This window comes from Arvicanthis niloticus, chromosome 25, assembly GCF_011762505.2.
Source record: "Arvicanthis niloticus isolate mArvNil1 chromosome 25, mArvNil1.pat.X, whole genome shotgun sequence".
Taxonomy (NCBI): Eukaryota; Metazoa; Chordata; class Mammalia; order Rodentia; family Muridae; genus Arvicanthis; species Arvicanthis niloticus.
This window is the reverse complement of record NC_133433.1, coordinates 17,040,524-17,064,379: the sequence shown is the minus strand read 5'-3', so window position 1 is coordinate 17,064,379 and position 23,856 is coordinate 17,040,524. Positions and strand designations below refer to the sequence as shown.

The following is a 23,856-nucleotide window of genomic DNA, read 5'->3' as shown; positions in this document are numbered from 1 at the left end:
TGCCCCTTCCTGCGCCTGCCCAGTGCCTCAGTGTAGGGGTTAAAGGAGCACTTGGCAACTCCTGGCTTCTATGTGACTAAGGATCTGAAGTTAGGCACTTATGTTTGCAAACCAAGTGCTTTTTATTGACTAAGTCATCTCAGCATCCTGTGAATAATGTTCTATACAACTTTATTAGCAACTCAAAATTTAAAATAAAAAATAATGCAATATAATTAAAGTATATTTATTTTATGCATGCTCCTTAGCTGTTGTATACCCAAGAGCAGAAAACTTTAATATTACTTTTATGGGTATGTGTTTGTGTGTAGGTTTGTGCATCTGAATACTCGTGTTTGGCAAGGTCAGAAGTATCAGATATGAAGCTGGAGTTACAGGCAATTGTGAATCACCTGCTGTGGGTGATGGGAACTGAACCCAGGTCTTCTGCAAGAGCAGTACATGTTAACTGTGAAACTTCTCTCCAGTCTCCCAAAGCAGAAAACTTTTCTATGCAGTAAAATAATTACAATCCAAAGCATACCACAATCTTGTTCATTTACCTGTGGCTTTAGGGCATACAGAGTTCAGTGTACACATGGTTTCCTCAGAACTGAGACTAAGACAGAGCTGTACACTCAACATGGGTGAGTACTACCAGACGCACCTCAGATAATGTTTCATTGTGAAAGAATTTTTGGTCCTTGTGCATTCAAAAACCTTTGCTGTTGCCCATTGTTTTCAGCCCCCCACAGGTAGCTGGGTGACCGCGTGGGTCCCAGCACACATCTTGAGAATCTGGATTGTAGACTTGCAGCTCTTTGCTTCTGCTGGAACATTCATCCTATTCTTTTCTGTTCTACATCCTTCTTTTCCTTTATTCCAGATTCCTGTGCTTCCTCGGGGGAACCATAAAGCTTTATTTTTATATCCATTGCGATGCCCAAGTCAATAGTTATTAACTGCTCATGCCTCATTCTCATACCATCTGCATGTCAGCCCTTGCTTGCGGCCACATGCACTTTTCTTTCTTCATGAACATGACTGTTTGTGCAAAGGTCTCTTAGGCATCATTTGGGTGTCTGTAAAAACATCTCTCTTACTTTGGGTCCTTCCTACCATCTCCCCAATTTCTTCCCTACCCTTCCACTTTCCAAATGATCACATTGAACCTTAAATCCCTTAATGCATTTCAGCATAAAGGAATGAAAGATCTCTCATCTTTATTTAGCTTAATATTGCCACCGCAAAGCAATCATTTGTATTTTATGCTTCTGTAGGATTGAATTGCTGTTATTTGTATTGATTCCTGTTTCATTTATATATGTGTGTGTGTAATATATATTGTATAATTATATACAACATATAATAATTAAATATATATCCCTTTGTGTTCCTCTTGTCATTGCAATGAGTATAGCTTTCTAATGGATAAAACATTTTATGCTTGAAAATTCTCCTCAGACCTTGCTTCTCCTCAGGGCCCTTTTTATGGCCTTTCCCCCTGACCCTTCAACAGTGTCTTTCTTTGTAATACTTTGATTTCATATGAAAACTTCCACTACTTATACCACACTTCACTTGTTAGTCCTTCTGTTCTTGTTAAATGTGCTTTAGCCTTCCTAGTTTCCCTACCCCCTCACATTAGGGGAAAAAATGAACTTCAATTAAATGTGAAAGATTTGTTATTGCCACCAGAATTTCAGTGATTCAGGTACGGTGATGGTGACTTTCTTCTGAAATGTGCGAGGTTTTCTTAAAGTTTCTTAAACTGGTCTGTTTTTCTTAATTCTCCAATTTCTAATGCTTATGAAATACGTGTATGTATATGCTGTGTGTACTAGTGTGCATTTTCTGTGTGATTTCTAATATCACAAACTGAACAGCTCATTATAACCTCATCTATGTAAATCCCCTTAACGCATCTTCCTTCCCAAGTCTGCCTCCTGTAGTGCATACATACACATACACACCACTGCCGACTCAGTCCATCCTGGGTCCGAGGCCCAAAACATCCTAGTGCCGCATTCCCTTTTTCTGTCCAAATTGCCAATAAACTGTACTATTTCTTTCTCGGAATCTCTCTCTCCCTGTCTCTATAACTAGATAATATATAACATTCAGATATGTAATATTAAATACAGTATATAAAACCTTCCATCCTTAATGCAGATATATTTCTTCTTGAGTGTTGGTAAATGTCTACAAATGGCCTGTTTCTGTGTCTGCCCCTACCCACACCACCTACCCTCCATACCAGTTAGAATGATCTCTTAAATAAACAATTTTGATCATGTCATTTGTCTTAAAGTCTTAAAAATGCCACTTAAAAGATCCACCATTAAATAAAGGCTCAGAATTGGAGTTAAATCATGTCTTCTTTTCCTCTTTGTCCACCTCTGCTTGCTCTGCACTAAAAATATTGTCCCTTTTGTACTTTCCTTTTTCTCCCAGGTAACTAAAACAAGCAAAGCATTGCCTTCCCAGGAAAAACTTTTGCCTAGGCCTGAGCAACAGCGGAGCCATCTTTCTCCTGTACTGAATGTTCTATTCCAGTACTTACCCAAGCCCACAAAACGGACTTTGTTCACATTTGTATTAAGTCCTGTGAGAGCTGCCTGTACCCCACCATCGCCCCGTGCCTCTGTTTCTCTCTCTCTCTCTCTCTCTCTCTCTCTCTCTCTCTCTCTCTCTCTCTCTCTCTCTCTCTCTCTCTCTCTCTCTCACACACACACACACACACACACAACACATCCACACATCTTTATGTCCCCCATCACAGGCCTATGGACATCCTGAGGTGACAGTGGGAAAAAAAAATCACGAGACTGAAGATGGCAAAGAATGGATTTGTATTCAAATTGACTTTGATTAGCTAATTTTTATCCTTTCAGGACTGTAATCTGCAGAGTGTGATATTGTCAACTAAGATCTAGAATCACCTAGGCGACAAACCTCAGGGTACTCTGTGAGGGAAGGTTTCTAAACTGGGTTGAGGCTGAGAAAAGGTTGCAGGACTGAATGGATGCGAGCTGGCGTCCACCACTGCTTCATAGGACCATCTGCCTCCTGCTCTTGTCACATCTTCACCATCTTCGTAGACTATACCCTCAATCTGTGAGCCAAAACAGGACCTCCCTTTAGTTTTTCCTGGTGTTTTCTGTTTGTTTGGTTGGGTTTTTTTGTTTTGTTTTGTTTTGGTTATGGCCACAGAAAAATAAGTAATATAATGAAAATGTGTATTCCTGCTGGATAGGCACCATTTTTCCACCATCACCATCCCGGTCGACGGCTGGAATCCACAAGACCTACTAGGTAGAGCTGCCTGTTCTCAGCCCTTTTTAAACAGGAAAACAAAGGATTGGGGCGCCTGCTCCCGAGCTTGGGTCACAGACAGGGCTTTCCTCAGACCCAGCCTCTCCCACTGCGTCGGCCTCCCTCACAGAGGCGGGCTGGCTCCCACCCCTCCGCTCCACCACGCAGCGCAGACCGTCCGCCTGGCGGTCCGGCGACGAGGAAGGACGTCGGAGGTCGGAGCCCGAGGCGGTTCGTGCGGGCGCCCCGTCGAGGGCGAGCTCGCCCGTCCGTCCGCCCCCCGCGGGAGGTCGCCGCCCGCCGTGCGCGCGCCGCGCTCACCGCCCCGCAGCCCCTGCCTGTCCCGGACGCGCGCGCCGCCGGTTTAACGGTCCTGCCCTCGGGGCCCCGCCCAGCCCCGCGCCCCGCCCCCAGCCGCTGCCGCGGTGACCCAGGCCGCGAGGCGACGCGCGGCGGGAGCCGTTCCCCGACGGCAGCCGGGCGCTCGGCCGCCGTGTCTGGGCTGAGCGCCGCGACGCCGCGCCGGAAACCCTCCTGGGTCTTGAGGCGGTAGGTGAGGGGAGGCCGCCCGCACAACCCGGGCACCGGGTGGGCTGCGGGCACCGCGGGGGAGCGGGCAGGACCGGCGGAGGCTGGGCAACCTCGGTGGGTGCCCGCAGTGCTCGCCAGTGCCCGCCACCGAGACTGTCCCCGGCTGACGACACGCACACCTGTTGCCTGGACCGTTTGTCTCAGCGAAGCCTTAAATTGTGGCTTTTACTGAGAGATGCTCAAAACAAAAACAAAAACGAAACCTCCTCTTTTAGTCCCCCTCTCCAGGTTTTTTAGAGGAAGTATGAAAACTGTGATGCTTCACAGTGTGTGTGTGTGTGTGTCTTCACTACCTAATAATGGATTCTATAGCCCGTTCATCTACAGTTTGTTACTTTTTGGCTATTTTATCAGGGCAGGGTTTTTGATTTTTTTGTTTCTTAATAAGCCGCGTTCGATTTTTAAAGTATACCTTGAAGTGTAAAATTTCGAAGTAGGAAATTGAATTTAAATCTTAACGACTTTTCACACGGGAAGTATACAGAAGGGTAAATATAAGTGCTCCTTTAAAAATGTACTCGAACTCTGTATATTTATTTTAGTAGCGCTGGGACTAGAATCCAAGACTTCACACGTCCTGGGGAAGCAGTTTACCACTGAGTTACACCCTAGCCCCAAGGAGCCCAGAGTTAAAAAGGGAGGTGTTAATTTTTGTACTCAGCTTAACTAGCCCTGGCTGGCCTCTAATTCACTCTGAAGCTGAGGGTGAGTTTGAGTTCCAGATCCCAAGTGCTGTGATTATAGGTGTGAGCCATCAAACCAGGTTTTATGCTGAAGATCAAACCCACAGCTTCATACATGATAGGCAAGTAATATGCCACCTGAGCCACACCCCCAGCCCTATGACTCTTCAAATCCACATCATGGTTAGTATGAAGAAAACATGTTATAATCTAAAATTCTAAGAAAAACTGTAAATTAAGGAAATGGAAAATGTTAGCATACACAATTTATTCACCGAGGCTTTAACATACATGTTTCCTAGTTAATTTTTCATCAATACATGAAGTACTTGCATGTAACAGTGGAGTCAGATGTCTGAACCAAGAACAACTTCTGAGACGGGTGAATTTTGTAGCCAAATCCTCATTTCTTGTGAAACCGGCTACATAGAGTTGGGCTTCTGAATCTCATGGTTCTTCTCTCTAAGGTGGGACTAATGACTCTGAACAGTTAGTGTAGAGCTCAATGTTAAATGAAGTGACATAAGGTGTATTAGGATATAGTAACAGCTAAAAAACGGTGTTTTCATTTAAGGCATCTATGCTCAATACCGACTGCAAACTGATCAGTTTCTGTGCCTACTGTGCTAAATTTTAGAAAACTCTAGTTAATTTGTAATTTCAGAATTAATGAGAACAACTTCTGCCAAACAGAAAAGGGAGCTGGGATATAGGTAGTCTTGGCACCTGCAAACCTTGCAGCTACAAGGTTCCCAACGAACAGCCATAGCAGCAGTGTACTGAGTTCACTCAGAAGCAGCTTCAGGATAATACATTTTTGAATCGTAAAAGCAACTTTAGCAACCATTTGAATATATTTTGAATGAATATTTTGAGATATTATGCCAAATGACCTTAAAAAAAAGTAGGTCACCAACCGTATTTGCATCTTAAAAGACAACTTTCTCATGGGTCTCCCCCATGTGCAGCCTTATCAGTGAGATTCTGTTTCTTATGCAACTACTGTCCTTAATACAAGTTGATGAGATGAATCCCTAATGGTAGCACTGGCAGCATCAAGAAAACTTTTAAGCTCTCAGATGAAACAGGCTTTAAATCTGAAGTTATTTTAGACATAGACTTAGTAGTCCAGCTAACTAAATGGAGTCTTCTCTCCCTTAGCATTCTAGAGCCCAGCTTGATGTGGCGATTAGCTTGTATGTACTTAACCCTGTAATTAAAACGATAAGAGTACTGTGCGTTATGATTTTTAATTCATTCCCTGTAATGTCAGTGCAAGCAGAGGTTACTTTGCAAAGAAAAGATATTAAGAAGTATGAGTCCGAATGTATTTTCTAATTTTCTTGACTGCTGTGAGTTAGTAATGTAGAAGATCTAGGTGTTTTGTTTCCCACTGCCAACTGAAAGGTAGGTGTCACTAAAGGGGCTTTCTTTTATGTTTATTGTTTTGCAAAATCTGTGACTCCCCAGCTCTTGAAATCCCCCAGTTTGAATAGTGTGGATTTGCCTTGCTCAGCAGCTGGAAGAGACTTCCCAGTCTGTGCAGCTCAGTTTCAGCTGAGCCATGGAAAACAAGGGACTGTGTGCCAAGGTCTTGTATTCTTTTGTCCTCCGATTCACTAGTTCATATGGGAAACAGGGTGGAAAGTTACTGTGTAATGTTATTAGAGTCCTCATCAGAGTTGTTAGGATAAACATTAAGTAAAGAAACATGTATTATTAATAACCCACAACAGAGGGCTCTTGACCGTTATTTTAAATATTCCACATAGAAAATAATATGTAGTTGGGTTTTTTTTTTTTTTTGCTTCCTGTTAAATCAATGTGGTATTATGTACAAATACGGTTTTGATTTGTTTAGATATGGAGCAGTCCTCAAACAGTGGGCTACAACATCTTTGGCAAACATCTCTCTCCAAAAATATTGATATTATGATTCAAAACACTAGCAAAGTTATAGTTATAAAGTAGCAGCAAAAATAATTTTATAGTTGAGAGTCACCACGACATGAAGAGCTGTATTAAAGGGTCACAGCGTTTGGAGGTTGGGAGCCGCGGTTTAGAAGGCTAATTGTTATATTAAAACAGTACTAGTTAGCGGAAACATAAGAAAGCAAGATAGATGAGCTGGTTGGCTTATCCACACATTTCAGGAAAAATTAACTCTGAGGTTAGTTAACGTGACTGACTTAGAGAGATTATATTTATTATTGTAATGTTAGAATTACGTATTTTCAGAGACTTTTAAATAAGAGAAAGCATCTTGGAACAAAACAGTAGTTAGTAATAATGCCTTTATACTTGACGAAATGTAAATAGGGTTTACAATGTGCTTAAGGTCATAGTTATTTTTAGATGACCAATATAAAGCTAACCAAGGTCCTACTTTTGTCTTACTTTGATGCACACTAGAATTTAGGAAGCTGTGTACCATAAAAATTTAGTTATAACAAGAAAGTTTTAGACTTACTTGGTTTACATAGTAAAAGTATTTATACATAACAGGATGAAAAGACAATTGAGATCTAGTTTCTGTGGAAGAGAATAAATGGTATATTCAAATAATATACCATTTGTTCAAATAATATACCATTTATTCAAATAATAAATACCATAATGTAACTTATTTACATGTTGTATGCAAAGGGAATAGATAAAATACAGTGGGAACCAATGGCAAAGGAAGGTAAGGAAAGTGGGAATTATTTTACTTTTGACTACTTACTAGACCATTGACAGCTTTCAAAACACTTCTTTGCTTTAAGCTAGAGTCAAAGATACTTTGTAAGGAAATAGCAGCACCTTGGAACAGGGAGAGAATGAGTCTAGAAACATAGTTGGATTTCGGTTCATGGTGAAACAGAGTGACGGCCATTCAACAGCCTCCTGAATATCCATGATCAGGAAGGCATGGCTCACATTAGATGCATTCCTGAAAGAGATAACTGGGATTTAATAGTTGGTGGGAGACTGGGAGTGGAGGCATTGTTGCATGGGAATAGGGGAATATACATATCATTAAATGTATATGACATTCTCCAAGAATAAATTTAAACTTCGGTTAATAGTTGCAATGTGTGTAATAAGGACTGGATCGGAAGAGGTAACAGAACTGTTTTGGGAAAATAGAAAAAGCCTTATCAAGAAATTGTGGAATGGTTAGAAGGTTGAGGCAACAGTTAGACTCTAGAGCAGTGGTTCTGAACCTTCCTAATGCTGTGACTCTGAATATAGTTCCTTGTGTTGTGGTGACCCCCAATCATAAGTAATTTTGTTGATGCTTATAACAGTAATTTTGCTACTGTTAAGAATTATAAATACCTGATATGCAGGATATCCGATATGCAACCCCTCTGATAGGGTCATTCTACCACCACAGTGGATGCAACCCACCAGTTGAGAACCACTGCCCTAGAGTATTGTTTCTAGCATAGGTAAAGCCTCACTATCATTTCACAGTTTGTTGATCTTGGGTAATTACATTGTTTATCTACACCTTAGCTATAAAATGAGAATGGCAGATTACTTTTTACCGTATTATGTAATAGCAGTATTCTAAGTGATTTATGCAAGTTATATTTGTATTTACATCAAACTGAGAAAGTAAAGATAGTTATTATCTACTGTCTATAGCTAGATGTTAGAGGTATGGTATGAATTAAGGCATGCTTACATAAAAATTATTAATTTTGAGTTATGGGCCACGTACTTCATGATAGCTTTGAATTTAACTAGGTGGTCCAATGTGGCCTCTAACTTGCAGTCTTTCTGCCTTAGCTTTCTGAGTGGTGGATTACAGGGCATACCACTATGGCTGAGTTCTTCCTCAGTCAGAGGGGTGTCTCCAGTGATAGCATGTACATAAGAGGTTTATTATTTATGCCACAGATATGAACTCTTTCTACTCTTACTAGTGCCAAAGACTTTGCACTGGTGAGCAGTATTTTTGTTTTGTTTTGGTAGGTGCTAGAGAATGAACCTAGATCCTTGCATATAGGAGTCAAAAATATTACCCTTGAGATGTATTCCAAGGTATTTTTGAATGTTTTATTTTTCAGACAAGATCTTGCTAAGTTGCTTAGGCTGGCCTTCCAATTCCCCTGCTTCATCATCCAAGAAGTAGTGATTACATGCCTTCAGGCCTGGACCACTAGTCATGCACTCACGTTTTTTAAAGCTTAAGTGTATATAAATTGACCACAGTTCAGAAGATGGCAGTATTTATTTGCTTGCTCAAGGAATGGCTTGTTTTATCCATGTTTTCTATTTTGTAAGAGATAGCAGGTGAAGAAATGTTTCTTCATTAAGAAAAACCCGTTTTTCACTTTTGTCTAGAATGGAAGAAAAGCAGTTATAGTACTCTACAGTGTCCTCTGAATGTCATACTGTGGACCTGGTGTCCCAAGGTCACACTTGGGGAGCATTTGCATCTGTTTAGAAGATGGTCAGGGAGTAGTGGAAGACTGATGAAATGTGTGAGATATTTTTAGCAGAAAAATGGATAGGAATCAGAGTGACTTACACCATCACACTGAAGGTATATTTAATAGAGAGGTCTTCAAGGGAGTCGGTAATGACATTAAGAAATCCAGGAAGAAAATTTTTGATACCACAGCACTTAATTAATTAATTTTGGGGATGTTGAATTAATGTCCCAATGATAATGTAAAAATTGCAATAGCAGGAGACAATGAGAAAAGTAGGACTGGAGTTTAGGACATAAAGGCTAAAGGTATACATTACATCATCATGCGTTTGTGGGAAGCTGTAGGCATGAGCATTGAAGACTTTAGATAAGACTAAAGCTAAATTTAATCATTTTTAAATTTATCATTGAAGAACAGAAGAGGGAATCAAAGTGGCTAGAAGAGGCAGGAAACAACCCAAGAGGATTGAGTTGCATAAATCGAAAGAGAAAATAATCTTTAAAAAACTGGATTATATAACTGTGGTGAAACCAATATAGAAGTCTGGTTGTTGAATATTTTAAATGGGTTTCATGTCCATTTCCACTTAAATATTTTCAAACGAGTGTTGTGGTTGGTTGCATATATAAAGGGTGTAAACACTCTTAATTATTTTGTCTAAAGATAAAAATGTGTTTTTCCCTATTAAAGTATGGAACCTCAAGGTCTTTATGACAATGGAAACAAAAAAATTGATTGGCAAACCGCTTCAACCAGCAAGACCTGTTCGTCATCTCTCTTCTCCTCCAGGTGAGTAATGGGCTCTTTAGTTCTTTATGCATTAATTTATTAACAGCTAATTAGTCATTTATAAAATACTTATTTGAGGTGGACTTTAAAAGGAGTATTAAAAATTAATGATCTCTTCTGTTGGAAGAATTTACAGATGCTATGTAAAGATAAAGAGGTTATTGGTATCTACTGGTCCTGAGTCTTACCGATCAGGAGAATTAAGTCCATACTGAAAGTAGCTGGTTTTTTGTTTTGTTTTTGTTTTTTTTTTTTAAAAATGTCTCATTGTATAGTTAAGTGGTCTCTGGTCAGAGAAACACCCTGCCATATAAATTATTTTTACTTCTAATTATTGTCAATGCATAGTAGAATTAGTCTTGTAAAAACACAGGAAACAACAACAGTTTTAGCAATAAACAATGCCTGGAGTTACTGTGTTATACATGTTATGCCAGCAGGAGTTATAGGTGTTCTTGAGCAAGTATCTAATTACAGAAGTCTAAATAACAATAACAACGTAAAGTAAGCCTGGCCCCATGGCTCAGGCCTGTAATTCACCTGCTTGAAAAGTTAAGGCGAGAAGATTGCACAGTCAAGGTTTATTTGGGCCATAGAGACAATTCAAGTCTTATTGGGCAACTTAGTGATAACTTGTCTCAATATAAAAGTAAATGAACTAGCAAGATGGCACAGTGGGTCAAGGCACTTGCCACCAAGCCTGAAGACCCAACTTCAGTCCCTGGGACCAACATGGTGGAAAGAGAGAAGTGACTCCTGCAAGCTGTGCTCTGACCTATACATATATGTGTACATGTATGTGCACACACACATACATGCACACACACATACATGCACACACACATACATGCACACACACATACACGCACACACACAGAATAAATAGATACATTTAATAAAAAATTAAAAATACAAACTGGCTAGAGATATACTTCTGAATGCTTACCTGACATACATGAGGTCCTGGGTTCACTCGCTCCTCAATCCTGTCCCAATCTCAAATACTTTTCTTTCTGTTCACAAAACTGTGCTTTGGACACAGCCTTGAAAAAAAAATATATATATATTTTGGACTCCTTACTGCTAGGGTGACTTGTATGGTCTAAATTATGCGGTACACATAAAAACTACCTTAAAATTTCTTCAGCCTAATCTATCTCACTGACTTAATGGACTGGTTAATAAAGGAAAAGCATGCTCCTTTTATTTCTATAAAACTGTAGCAGAAAATGTAGGTATGCATCCAGTCTGCTCCCAACCTTGTTTCCTACAAGGAAAATCGTCTGCACTTACTCACATTCCCTCTCGAGATCACTGTTTGTGCCTTAGCGCCGACAAGGAATTGAATGGATCGTCCTGGACCGCAGCTGTGGATCCCACGTGCAGATGCTGCGTCCCCTTTGTACTTGAAGCTGTTGAGAGTCAGATCTTCAGTTTATCATAGACTGAATGATGGAAAGCCATGGCTTCTGCTCCTTTCTGTGACCAGCTTCTGTCTGCAGTCTCTCCATCTCCATTTTGTACATTCTCACTGACCCCTTCCCTCAAAGGCTGTGATGTAGGTGCCTGGGAAGGACCACAGGGTACCCTGATCTCTAACAGAAGTGTAATACATTTAAGATACTAACGCTGAGTTTGAGGCTTGGTAGATAGAAAGCTAAACATATATAAGTCAATTTGGGGCTTTCTCAGCACATCTCTATACTTTGCACAGTTCAGGTCCCCAGAAGAATTTTCTTTTTCCTCAAATGCGGATTAAATACTTTTGCTTTGTGAAGACTTCCTGGTACCCTCAACCAAATATGGCACCTCAGTGATCTCTCTAAAGCTCACAGTAAGAGAGTATATATAGTTTACTGTGTATAAAATTATGTGATAATCATCACTTGTAAGCTTGAGGTGTAGCCTGCAAACTCTTGTCATGCTTTATTACCTATCTCCCAATAAACTAGATGTCAGAACACTGAATAAATACTTGTCCAATAATGAACCATCATACAGTTTTGTAACAGTGCCAACGATGTCACAAACACAGATGCTTTTTAGACTGTGGTATATCATTGTATGTGTGAATTTTAAAATAATTTTTCCCTCTCCTAACAGGACCGGTGTTCCCTTTCAACTTTCAGAATGAATATCCATGCAACACTCAGTGCTTACAAAGTGGAGTTGGCAGAGTAAGTCTTAGATATTATAACAGACTTTCAGGGCCATCCAAAGTGGAGTTCTCAGATTGGCACAGCTCAGCACAGTGCATTATCCAGAGAAAGGGGGTACATACACAATGCAAGACCCTATGTTCAGTCTATTCTACTTTAAAACATGTTGATATATTTCATACATATATTAAGGATTACATGCCACCTACATACTTCTAAACAGCATTTTAAAATGTAAATATTTTCCTATATTTGTTTAAAAAATTATAAAAACAAAAACCTGACAGTTCAAAAACCTTGTGTATCTTCTTAAAATTAATTTCCTTTTCTTCCTGCTCTTCTCAAACTAACTATTCTGGTTGTTACTTTTCTTTCATTAATATGTTTAAAATTTTTCCTATTACAGAATTATTTTAACTGCTTTTTAAGTTTTTTTTTTTACATTAATGTTTATGTTTAAAAATTAAATACATGACGTGTGGTCCTTAGTGCAAGTTTCTTTCTAGCTGATGTCCCTTCCCTGGTGACTTATTTCCTAGTAACATAGTAGCTGTTCTCATGCAGACATTTCCAGAAACAAGCTGTGGGTAAACAAATATTAATATAATTAGAATGCTAGGCAACTATTTAACCATAGAGCAGCTCCATGGGAGCTGATGGAGGAAAATACATTAGCTTCTACCAACACTGCTTTTTGGTGTATTTTCTTTTGCTAGACAGATATTTGAGTTTTATAATGAATGTTATAATGACTCTCCATTGCATTTTCACTGTTTTGAGTGTGAAAGGCTCTTTGTGATAACAACCACAAACAACAACAATATTTGTACAGGAAGAGAACTACTGTGTTAAACAGTGCTCTCTCTTCAGCTTATTTATCAGCTGAGGTGAGCTATCTATGGACTGCTTGGAGCTCTGTTACCTGAGCAAGGTCCTTATCTTGTTATCAGACATAACGTTTTTTCCTTGCTGAGTGTTTATAAATGATCTCTTTTGTTGCTTTTGATTGTTTTTCTCTGCATGAGAACTGGGGTATCTTTTTATATGTTGAGTTTGACCCATGTAGTTTTATATGTGTGTGTGTGTGTGTGTGTGAACTGCCAGTTCCCATCAGTTCCCATTTTTCCTTATGATGCCTTCTTACCAACTTATATGCCTTTGAAATGTATTTTGGGTTTTGATTATTGTCCTTACATACACAGAAATATTTTTTTTCAGCCAAAATTTCAAATTTTTATTTTTTTTCTTATTTTATTTTATTTACATTTAAGATGCCATCCACTTTCCCCATTTCCCCTCCCTAGAAAACCCCTGTCCCATGCCCCCCTTTCCTTTTTGCTTTTATACAATTTTTTAAAATGTTAATCAAAGGATTTATAAGTTTGGTAATGCTCAATTGGAAACGTAACCCAATACCCAACCTAGATATAAAAACTATCTTTGACTGGTGGAGACCTGTGAACATCTGACTCCATGCCCCCTCTCTCTTTCTCTCTCTCATCACCTAGCTTCTCCTCTCCTTCTTCTTCTCTCCTTACTCCATCTCTTCCTCTCAGTACTCCTTCCCACTTAGCTCCTCCTATATATCACTCTTCCTGTTAAAGTAAAACTTTTCTCTCAAAATACAGTTAGAGTATACCACAGAAATATTTTCAAGAACATGGTCTGTGACAGAGGTATTTCATATTTGGGAATTTTTGAGTTTCAAAAGATGATATGTTTTTCTTTGTATTTTCAATTCAAACCACAGTGCTCCTGTGTCATGTGTGCCCTGTGATCGTTAAAGGGATGTTTTCATCAGGGAATGGCCAACAGACTTAACATCTTTGTAAGAATTAGAAAACAGCAAAAAATATGATAGGAAAAAATAATGGGTTTGTTATATTTTGCTTGTTTGTTGAAAGTCAACATCAGTTTGGTGAATGGTCCTCCTTTAGGTACACAGCCTTCATAGCTACTTAGAGGAGCACTAAGTTTCAAAACCTACTTTCAGTATATTTGATCTGACATTTTGCCTTAGTCACTAAACTCGTCTGCTCTTTATTTTGACTACAAACATGGTGACTATGCTTACCTTTGTATGATTATAAGTTAAATAACATAACATACAATCACTTTGAAAAACATTAGTAAATATACTATTTACATGTATGAAACATTTTAAATAATGGTTATTTTAACAAGAGTAAGCATGACAAAGTATAATTTTACCTTTGAGTTTGATGTTAGGCCTTGCTTTAAGGTAGCTGTTTGACAGTTAATGATCATTTACTCAAATTTTAGATGTAAGAAATATACTTTTTACATTTATTTTTATTTGTAGACAGTGTGTGTGTGTGTGTGTGTGTGTGTGTGTGTGTGTGTGTGTGTGTTTTACAGTCCACTGAGTTTAGTTAGTGTTGCTTGCATATGTGAGACATGGGGATGCTTACTGGGTCGTGGATCCCTTACCAGTGCCTATACCTCTAAAGGAAAGTAACTTCCTCTCTTTCAGCTACCATGGATTGCCAGTAGTCCCCTTCTTGCCTAGGATGCCTCTGCCAGCCCTTCTAGAATATTGAAGGGCTCAGTCTTGTGTAGGTCTTGTGCAGATAACCATAACTTCTGTGTGTTCGTGTGTCCAATGGCCACACCACATCTGGAAGAAAGCATTTCTTAACACTTTTTCCATCACAGCTCTTGTCCTTTTCACCCCCTCTTTGAGGATATTCCCCGAATCTTGAGGTGTGGGAAAAACACTGGTGTTCCAGTTAGGGCTGGGAAGTCAACATTCATTTTGTCCAGTTATGACTCTCCGAGTTAACTACTCCCCATCCTATCAGAATGTGCTTAGTTAGCTGCATACCAGTCACGCCACTGTTTCACTAATGACCGTATCTTGACTGGCATGTCATATTACATAGCATGCAGTCTTTGTAACTGGGCAAGCCCAAGGATGACAGGAATACTTCTGTAACCAAGGATGAAGACATAAATATTTAGAAAGTAGTTAGACATGTCTATGTGTGTCCAAAGCAACAGTAGTAAATTATCCCCATAGAGCACATGTTTCAAAGGCCATGGACTTTTGGGCAGGTTTATAATAGCAGGTATGAACTCTATTCTGTGAAGTGGCCCTAAAATGAAAATGTGCTTAGTTAACTGTGTAATACGCATCCCACGATTTCACTACTGGGTGCGTCTTGACTGGCAGGTCACTATTGTCTAGGATACAGGGTTTTATCAATGGGTAAGACCATTGATGATTAGTTCCACAGTAGTCTGTTTACTGTCTTTTGGCACAAAAAAGCTAGCCAACATGGAAGAAGTTTTTAGTTCAGTTCCAGCTTGATGTTTGTGTCCTACAACCAAATGTGTGGTTTCAGAAGTAGGGTCATCCCATCTACTTATGCTGGATCACCAAGGACAATGGCAATAACTATATTGTTTAGGGAAGCTCTGGGCTCCCCCTGTGCAGCTGCTGATAGGGAGATGTGAGCTGAGCTTGACTTGGAACTCTGTTTCCCTCTGTAGCCCAGGCTGACCTTGAACTCACAGACCTTGCCCCTCTGCCACCTGAGTGCCGGGGCTGCAGCAGGATACCAGCTTTCTGTTGTTCACGTTAAAAAGCAAGCGTATCATGATGGCTTATTAGTCAGCTTCAAGTATGCCTTGATACTTTAGGCCTTAGATAAATACCCCTGGGGAGTAAAAAAAAATGCTATATAAACATTTCAAACCCAGTTTAAAACTATGTTTTCGTACTCAACAGTGTAAGACGAATGGAATGCAAGCCTTTTCTCAAGGTCTTAATGAGCAACAGCAACACCAGTCTCCAGTTAAAAAAGGTACACTTTTGCCAAAATTCCTAACTCTAGAGAGCCTTAGTATTCATGTAAGGTTAATTCTCTTTGCTATTTGCCCACATAAAACTTGTATTATATTTTAGGTTAATTTCTTGGTATTAATAATTATGTTGGTCTTTGTATTGCAAACGAGATACTAGAATAACAATGGTTCCAATGAGATGGAAGGTTATTTATACATTTTATCAAAGTTTGCTGTAGTGGTCTTTTTATTGACGTGATGTGTATGTGTGTGTTCTCCCCAACCCTTTCTCCCTTCATTTTGAATGCTAACCCCTGTCAGGTACCAGATACCCAATTTTCTGGTATTTTCCCTGGGCTGGAACATGTTTTCTCTATTTCTTTCAGTGCTTGCATTTAGTTCGATAATCACTTGTGTGATTCTATTTCATTGTATTTTAGGATTAGATGTAAAGAAATGAGTGTTGCCTTTTATGAATATTTGCCCCTGTTTCTTTTAGAGATTGATACTTTTATAACTTTGGGGCTTTTGATCTATTTTTGGTTTATTTATGGATATAGTGTGAGATTACAGTATAGCTTTGTTCTTTTTTCATATAGCTATTCAGTGTTAAAAACACCTTTTCCTCATTGAATGGCGTTGGAACCTTTATTGGGAATTAGGTACCTTGGGTGTTAATGTTTATTTGGGAACTCTTAGTTCTAACCTTGTATCCTATATTTTTACCCTATGCTGGTGTCATACTCTGAGTTCTGCAGCTTTGTAGTAAGTTTTGATATTTGGAAGTATGAACCCCCTAACACTGTTGTTTTTCAAGATAGTTTAGACTGTCTGGGGTTCATTGAAATTCTATGTTCTTTTTGGATCAGATTTTACATCTGTGTAATAGAGGCTGTTAAAATCTTGGTAGTGATGGCACTTAATCTATAGATCATTTGGGAGGAATATTACCCCCTTGAAATACCATGTGTTTGTAGCTGAGCTGTGGTGGTCCATCCCTTTAATCCCAGCACTGGGTTGGTAGAGGCAGGCATATCTTGTGAATTCTAAGCTAGCCTAGTCTACAGAGTGAGCTCCATGATAGCTAGGGACTACACAGAGAACCTAGTCTCAAAAAAAACTAAAAAAGAAAGAAAAGCAAACAAACAGAAACACCATGTGTTAGTTCCAGCTGCTTTCTCTTGTCCTTGGAATATCTATGAAACAGATTACGCTTTTCATGGAATTACAGAGCCGAGAGAAAGCTGCTTCTGCCCATGGTCTACTTGTTATTCCAATGGATGGAAAAGCTCAGATGCTCCACAGTTGGCTGTTTTCCGTGATGTCACTCAAGCTTTCCCTTGATGGTCACATTGTCACCTTTTCATTTCCCACCTCGTTGCCCAGTACATTCTTCAGAAGATTTAAGAAGGGTTTTGAATAGATGACTTTTTTGAGTTTGTCTGTTTGAAAATAGCTTTATTTCACTTTCACACTTGATTGATAGCCTGGCTAGGTAGAAAATTTCAGTTGAAGATAAGCTCTCAAACATGCACACTTAAATAAAGTAGACACAAAATTTGAGCTATTCTCAGTTCACATGAACAACTAGAAAAGACAAGGCTATAGAAACAAACCAGACAAAAGGTGAATTCTCTCAGTGTAAAAACTTAGGGCCTTCCAATGTGGGGTATGGTTGTGCATTTCTTTTGTAGTTTTTCTCCACTCCGTTTTTCTCTCAGTTCTTTTCTAAAGCTCTTATTTTACTCAGTTACTAATAACATTGGCACTCTAGATTTTGCATTTCCTTAGTCATTTTCTACCTTGGAACCAGCCCTCCACCCCGCCTGTTAATAGCTTTCCTTTTTTTATTTTTTCCTGTGATTGCACCATCCACAGTTTGAAGTTGCTGATCCTTAGTTCTCAGCCACTGACCATCCACATCACAGAAAGCTTCCTCGTAACTGCTTTTACACAGCCCTGTTAGCCACAGCAGCTGTCTGGTCTCTTCTTCCCCATCTTATTATCCAAATTAAAAACCCTCTTGTCTCAAATATAGCCAGTCCTTAGGAGCTTTACCCAGAGATGCAATTTAGATATTATAGAAGTCACATGGTAAGTGTGTGACTTGTACTCTAGGTAAATTGCAGAACTGAATAAGCATCGCTAAATTTCCTCACAAACACACTCATTTGTCACACTTGCCTCTTTGCTCACAGCCTCCCCATACTCAGCTTCAGGCAGCTAATAGTAATCGCTGTTGTTCTCTATAGTGTTTTTTTTTTTTTTTTTCTTGAAAAGTGGTTGATAGGAATTCTACTATATGGCTATACATCTTATTTATCCTTTTGCATTAAACTTTTGATTATTGGTGATATTGACTGTTCATATAAAAGAAGTTAATGGGTTTTTTTTTATTTCTCTGGGGTAGAAGTTGGACTGATAGACCATAGAATAGGTAAATGCATAATCTCATCATCACGCTGTTCCAGAATGACCTTGTAGTTAGATGTATCTGTGAAATCTAGTTGCTTGGAAGCTCTTGGCATTCATATTATTTTGTGAGTTTCAGTAATTCTGATAGAATCTAATTTTCAAATGGACCTATCAACGAAAGTTAAACCCATGTCCAAATATTTGTATAGCCATTTTATCCATTTTGAATGTTGGTAGAAGTTCTTCATTCTATCTCTTATATCTGTAGAGTCTCTGATAAGAACTTTACTAGTATTCTTCCAGACCCTGGTCATTTGTAGTCTTTTGGTTGATTAATCCTCTTAGATATTATTAAATTTTGTTTTTATTCTTCAGAGAACCAGCTTTGCCTTTATTTATGTTCTTTGATGATTGTACATTTCTTCCTCTTACTTTATATTTGATTTGCTCCATCTCCCCACCCCCAGCATTTTAGTATAGCTTATTAGGTCATTACTTGTATACAGTCATTTTCTTATTGGTATGGTTATGTGGGATTTGTCTACAACAAACCTCTTGTTGAGACTCGTTTTCTCATAATAATGAGAGTTGAGAACAGGTGTTTAAAATGATTTAGTGTCAGTCTCTCTACCATGTTCACGCCTCCTTTGCTAGCATGCTTCCTTGCCTGTTAAGATGCAGCCAACGGTTCCTTTTTTCCTTCCTTCCTTCCTTCCTTCCTTCCTTCCTTCCTTCCTCCCTTCCTCCCTCCTTCCTCCCTCCTTCCCTCCCTCATTCCCTCCCTTCTTTCCTTCCTTCCTACATGCCATGGTTTTTGGATTTTCCAGTTACCAGAATTCTAAGCGTCTTTTTCTTTCTATATTGCCTAAATCAGGTATACTGTTATAAGAACACAGAAACAGAGCAGAACATTTCTTCACATACATATGTTTTGTAATTCTTTACAATGTGCCTTGATCATACTCACCTTCCTCTCTCAACTCTTTCCAGATCTACCCCCATTCACTACCAGATACAAGTCCCTTTACTTTTTTAAACCCATTAAGACAAATTTATGGTATCCAAATATTCTTGGATGTGTAGTATTTCCTTGGACTGTGGTCATCTTATCAGTAGCTATGCTCTGAGAAAACTGAATCTCCCTCTCCCAGCAGCTAACTGTTGGCAAGAGCTCCTTAGCTAGGGAAGGGACTTCATGCTCAGCTGCCCTTCCCATGCTGGGATTTGGTATGGCTTGAGCTTGCGTAGGTTTTGTACATGCTATCATAACCACTATGAGTTCATATCAGTCCTCTGCCCTGTTGTGGCCAGAAGACTCTTTCCTTCTAGTCACCAACAGTCTCTGGCTTTTACAAAATTTCTTCTCCCTCCTTTTCAATGATCTCTCAGACTTTGGAGGAAGGGGTGGAGTATATCTTTTCCATTTAGGACTGTTTATTCTGCAGTCTCTGACTCTCTGTACCATGGCCAGTTATGATTCTATGCTCAACATCATCTACAAGAAATAGATGACAGTTGAGAAATGAATTAATCTACATCATTAGCAGTCTGTTCAGCACTACGTTCAGTTGGCAGAATAAAAGAAGTAACTTTAGGGATGGCCCTTTGGTATTGGACAACTGACTGGGACGTTCCTCTCTTGGAAGTCTATTTCTCCAGCTCACAGCATTTCTTCAGTACTTGTTAGCTATTTGTCTACGAAAGAAGGGCCAAAGCCTTTCCTTTATCAATGTTAGTATGTCTGTTGATATTGTCCTTCAAAAATTTTTTTAACTTCTCTGTTATGGCTCATGACTTGTCTAACTATTGGCCCTTGGGCCGATAATGGTGCCAGGTGTGCATTTCATCTTGTGGAACAGGCCTTCAATCCAATCTTAAAGTGATTTATAACTCCCAATGTCTATGGCACTATCGTCACAGCAGGCATGTCTTCCAGCCTCGTCATTACTGTAACTCCCAAGGTTTAGTGTATGTGGGGCAGTGTTCATATCATAGCACCTTCTAGCTCTAGGAAAGCTAGCCAGTAGGGTGAAGCTTCTAGATCATACCAGCTTGATTGCTCCTTGTTCTGTGACTCAAGTATGTGATGTGTGCAGCAATAAGGTTGCCCAAAATCTTTGGCGAGAAGAAATTGTTCTCATTGAAGCTATCCTTCAGCCATTTTCTACACGTTTGAGAAAGACTTATACATTTTAAATTTATGTATGTGAATTTTTTTCTGAGTATATGTATAATGTGGACCAAAGGTATGCCTGATGCCTGTGGAAGCAAGAAGAAGATGTCAGATTCCCAGGAACTGGAATTACAAACAATTAACTGTGTACCACCAAGGAGTTTCTGGGACTTGAATTCAAGTCCTCTGAAAGAGTATCACGGCTCTTAAGCTTTGAGCCATCTTTCCAGCCCAACTCTACAAATTTTAAATGCTGTATTTGAATTGTTTAATTAATTTTATTTCCCTCATTATTGTATCTTATGGATGTATAATTATTCTATTATTTGAGTTGTTAGATGTTTGAGATTTTATAGGTATTATTATTAGAGATGCATAATTTTGTTATAAAAGAATATAGTCTACATAATTTTAAGTTTTTATTAAGACTTGTTTTTGGTATTTATATAGTTGCTATCTGTATATTATACCAAGTATGTTAAAAATGAACTTGTGTTTTGTAGGTATGATCTCTATAGTTAGATGAAATATTAAATAATGCTGTCAATTGCCACTTTTTTTTACGTTCTTTTTTTTTTTTTTTCAATTTTTTAATGGCTATTTTTTAAATTTATATTTCAAATGTTATCTTCTTTCCCGGTTTCCCCCCAGAAACCCCCTATCCTATTCCCCCTCCTCCTGCTTCTAGAGGGTGTTCCTCCACCTACCCACCTAGTCCTGCCTCCCCACCCTCGCATTCTCCTACACTGGGGCATCAAGCCTTCACAGGACCAAGGGCCTCTTCTCCCATTGATGCCTGACAAGGCCATCCTCTGCTACATATTTGACTGGAGCCATGGGTTTCTCCATGTGTACTCCTTGGTTGGTGGTTTGGTTCCTGGGAGTTCTGGGGGGTCTGGTTGGTTGATATTGCTGTTCTTCCTATGGGGTTGAAAACCTCTTCAGCTCCTTGAGTCCTTTTTCTAACTCCTCCACTGGGACCCTTTGCTCAGTCCAAAGGTTGGCTGCGAGCATCTGCCTCTGTATTTGTCAGGCTCTGGTAGAGCCTCTTATGAGACAGCTATATCAGGCTCCTGTCAGCATGCACTTCTTGGCATCCACAATAGTATCAGCACAATGTTTGGTGACTCTATATGGGATAGATTCCCAGGTGGACCAGTCTCTGCATGGCCTTTCCTTTAGTCTCTGCTCCACACTTTGACTCCAAATTTGCTCCTGTGAGTATTTTGTTCCCCTTTCTGAGAAGGACTGAAGCACCTACACTTTGGTCTTCCTTCTTCTTGAGCTTCATGTGATCTGTGAATTGTATCTTGGTTATTCCAAACTTTTGGGCTAATATCCATGTATCAGTGAGTGCATACCATGTGTGTTCATTTGTGATTGGGTTACCTCACTCAGGATGATATTTTCTAGTTCCATCCATTTGCCTAAGAATTTCATGAATTCATTATTTTTAATAGCTGAGTAGTACTCCATTGAGTAAATGTACCACATTTTCTGTATCCATTCTTCAGTTGAAGGATATCTGGGTTCTTTCTAGCTTCTGGCTATTATAAATAAGGCTGCTATGAACATAGTGGAACATGTGTCCTTGTTGTATGTTGGAGCGTGTTTTGGGTAAATACCCAGGAGTGGTATAGCTGGGTCCTCAGGTAATACTATGTTCAATTTTCTGAGGAACCTCCAGACTGATTTCCAGAGTGGTTGTAGCAGCTTACAATCCCACCAACAATGGAGGAGTGTTCCTCTTTCTCCGCATCCTTGCCAGCATCTGCTGTCACCTGAGTTTTTGATCTTAGCCATTCTGACTGGTGTGAGGTGGTATCTCAGGGTTGTTTTGATTTGCATTTCCCTGATGACTAAGGATGCTGAACATTTCTTTAGGTGTTTCTCGGCCATTCAAGTTTCCTCAGTTGAGAATTCTTTGTTTAGCTATGTACCCCATTTTAAAAATAAGGTTATTTTATTCTCTGGAGTCTAACTTCTTGAAGCCTTTATATATATATATATATATATTGAATATTAGCCCTCTATCAGATGTAGGGTTGGTAAAGTTCTTTTCCCAATCTGTTGGTTGCTGTTTTGTCCAATTGACAGTGTACTTTGCCTTACAGAAGCTTTTCAATTTGATGAGGTCCCATTTTTCAATTCTTGAGCTTAGAGCATAAGCCATTGGTGTTTCATTCAGGAACTTTTCTCCTGTGCCCAGGTATTTGAGGCTCTTCCCCACTTTCTCCTCTATTAGTTTCAGTGTACCTGGTTTTACGTAGAGGTCCTTGACCCACTTTGACTTGAACTTTGTACAAGAAGATAAAATTGGATCTATTTGCATTCTTTGACATGCTGACCTCCAGTTGAACCAGCGCCATTTGTTGAAAGTGCTGTCTTCTTTCCACTGGATGGTTTTAGCTCCTTTGTCAAAAATCAAGTGACCATAGGTGTGTGGATTCATTTCTGGGTCTTCAATTCTATTCCATTGATCTTCCTGCCTGTCTTTGTACCAATACCATACAGTTTTTATCACTATTGCTCTGTAGTATAGCCTAAGGTCAGGGATGGTGATTCCCTCAGAAGTTCTTTTATTGTTGAGAATAGTTTTCACTATCCTGGGTTTTTTGTTATTCCAAATGAATTTGACAATTGCTCTTTCTAACTCTGTGAAGAATTGTGTTGGAATTTTGATGGGGATTGCATTGAATCTATAGATTGCTCTCGGCAAGATAGCCATTTTTACTATATTAATCCTGCCAATCCATAAGCATGTGAGATCTTTCTATCTTCTAAGATCTTCTTCCCATTGCTACTTTTTGTGTTTAATTTTCTTAGTTTAAGATGGTTTTATAATACTTGACATTGCTGTATCTAATTTTCCTAATTTATTTTTGTTAACATTGTTTTATGTCTTTTAAAATCTCTATCATGCAAAATTTTTGATAATTATTTCTTTGTCTAAGAAGGTAGCCACGTTAGTTTTCTTATTCCTAATCTTAGAATGATGTATATATATATATCCTCCATATAAATATTTGGTTTAAAATGTCCTTTGAAGTCAGTACATTTTATGACTCTATGATTCTCAAATATTTTTAGGAAACCCTTTATAAAAGTTTACTTTTTTTTTTAGACTATTCACATCTAAAGTGATTGTGAATATAGTTGGATTTAGGCCTATTATTCTATTGTTTCTGTTGGTAATAGATGTTTTTTTTATTTCATTTTACTTTTCTTGTATACATTTAGGTGGTTTTATGTCTTCATTTTTTATTTCTTGAATGGATTCCTAGTTACTTTTTCTTTTCTAGTTATAATCTAGGGATTATAATCTCTAACCTTTTTACTTGTCTTTTTAATATTGTACCATTTCAAGCATATGGTGATGATACATTCCTAGACATATATGCAGGTCATTCTGTATATCTATACCTCAGAAACACACAAGGCCACATTAGTACCTTAGCAGTGATGCATATTTTATTTACTGCGATGGAGAGGAAACAGCAGGACTCTGCCATAGTGTG

General features: G+C 38.9%; 1 protein-coding gene across 2 annotated transcripts in view; it reads left to right on the top strand.

Moving 5' to 3' along the window:
• Window positions 1-3,721: 3,721 nt before the first annotated feature.
• C25H8orf88 (chromosome 25 C8orf88 homolog) overlaps window positions 3,722-23,856 on the top strand; it is a 29,048-nt gene continuing 8,913 nt past the window's right edge. The window contains exons 1-4 of one of the 2 annotated variants that reach the window (XM_076924130.1): window positions 3,722-3,843; window positions 9,686-9,784; window positions 11,888-11,961; window positions 15,695-15,770. In XM_076924130.1, coding sequence (XP_076780245.1) covers window positions 9,706-9,784; window positions 11,888-11,961; window positions 15,695-15,770 — 229 coding nt within the window. In that variant the 5' untranslated portion in view covers window positions 3,722-3,843; window positions 9,686-9,705. The remainder of the gene's footprint in view (window positions 3,844-9,685; window positions 9,785-11,887; window positions 11,962-15,694; window positions 15,771-23,856) is intronic. The other variant, XM_076924131.1, reaches the window with a different exon arrangement.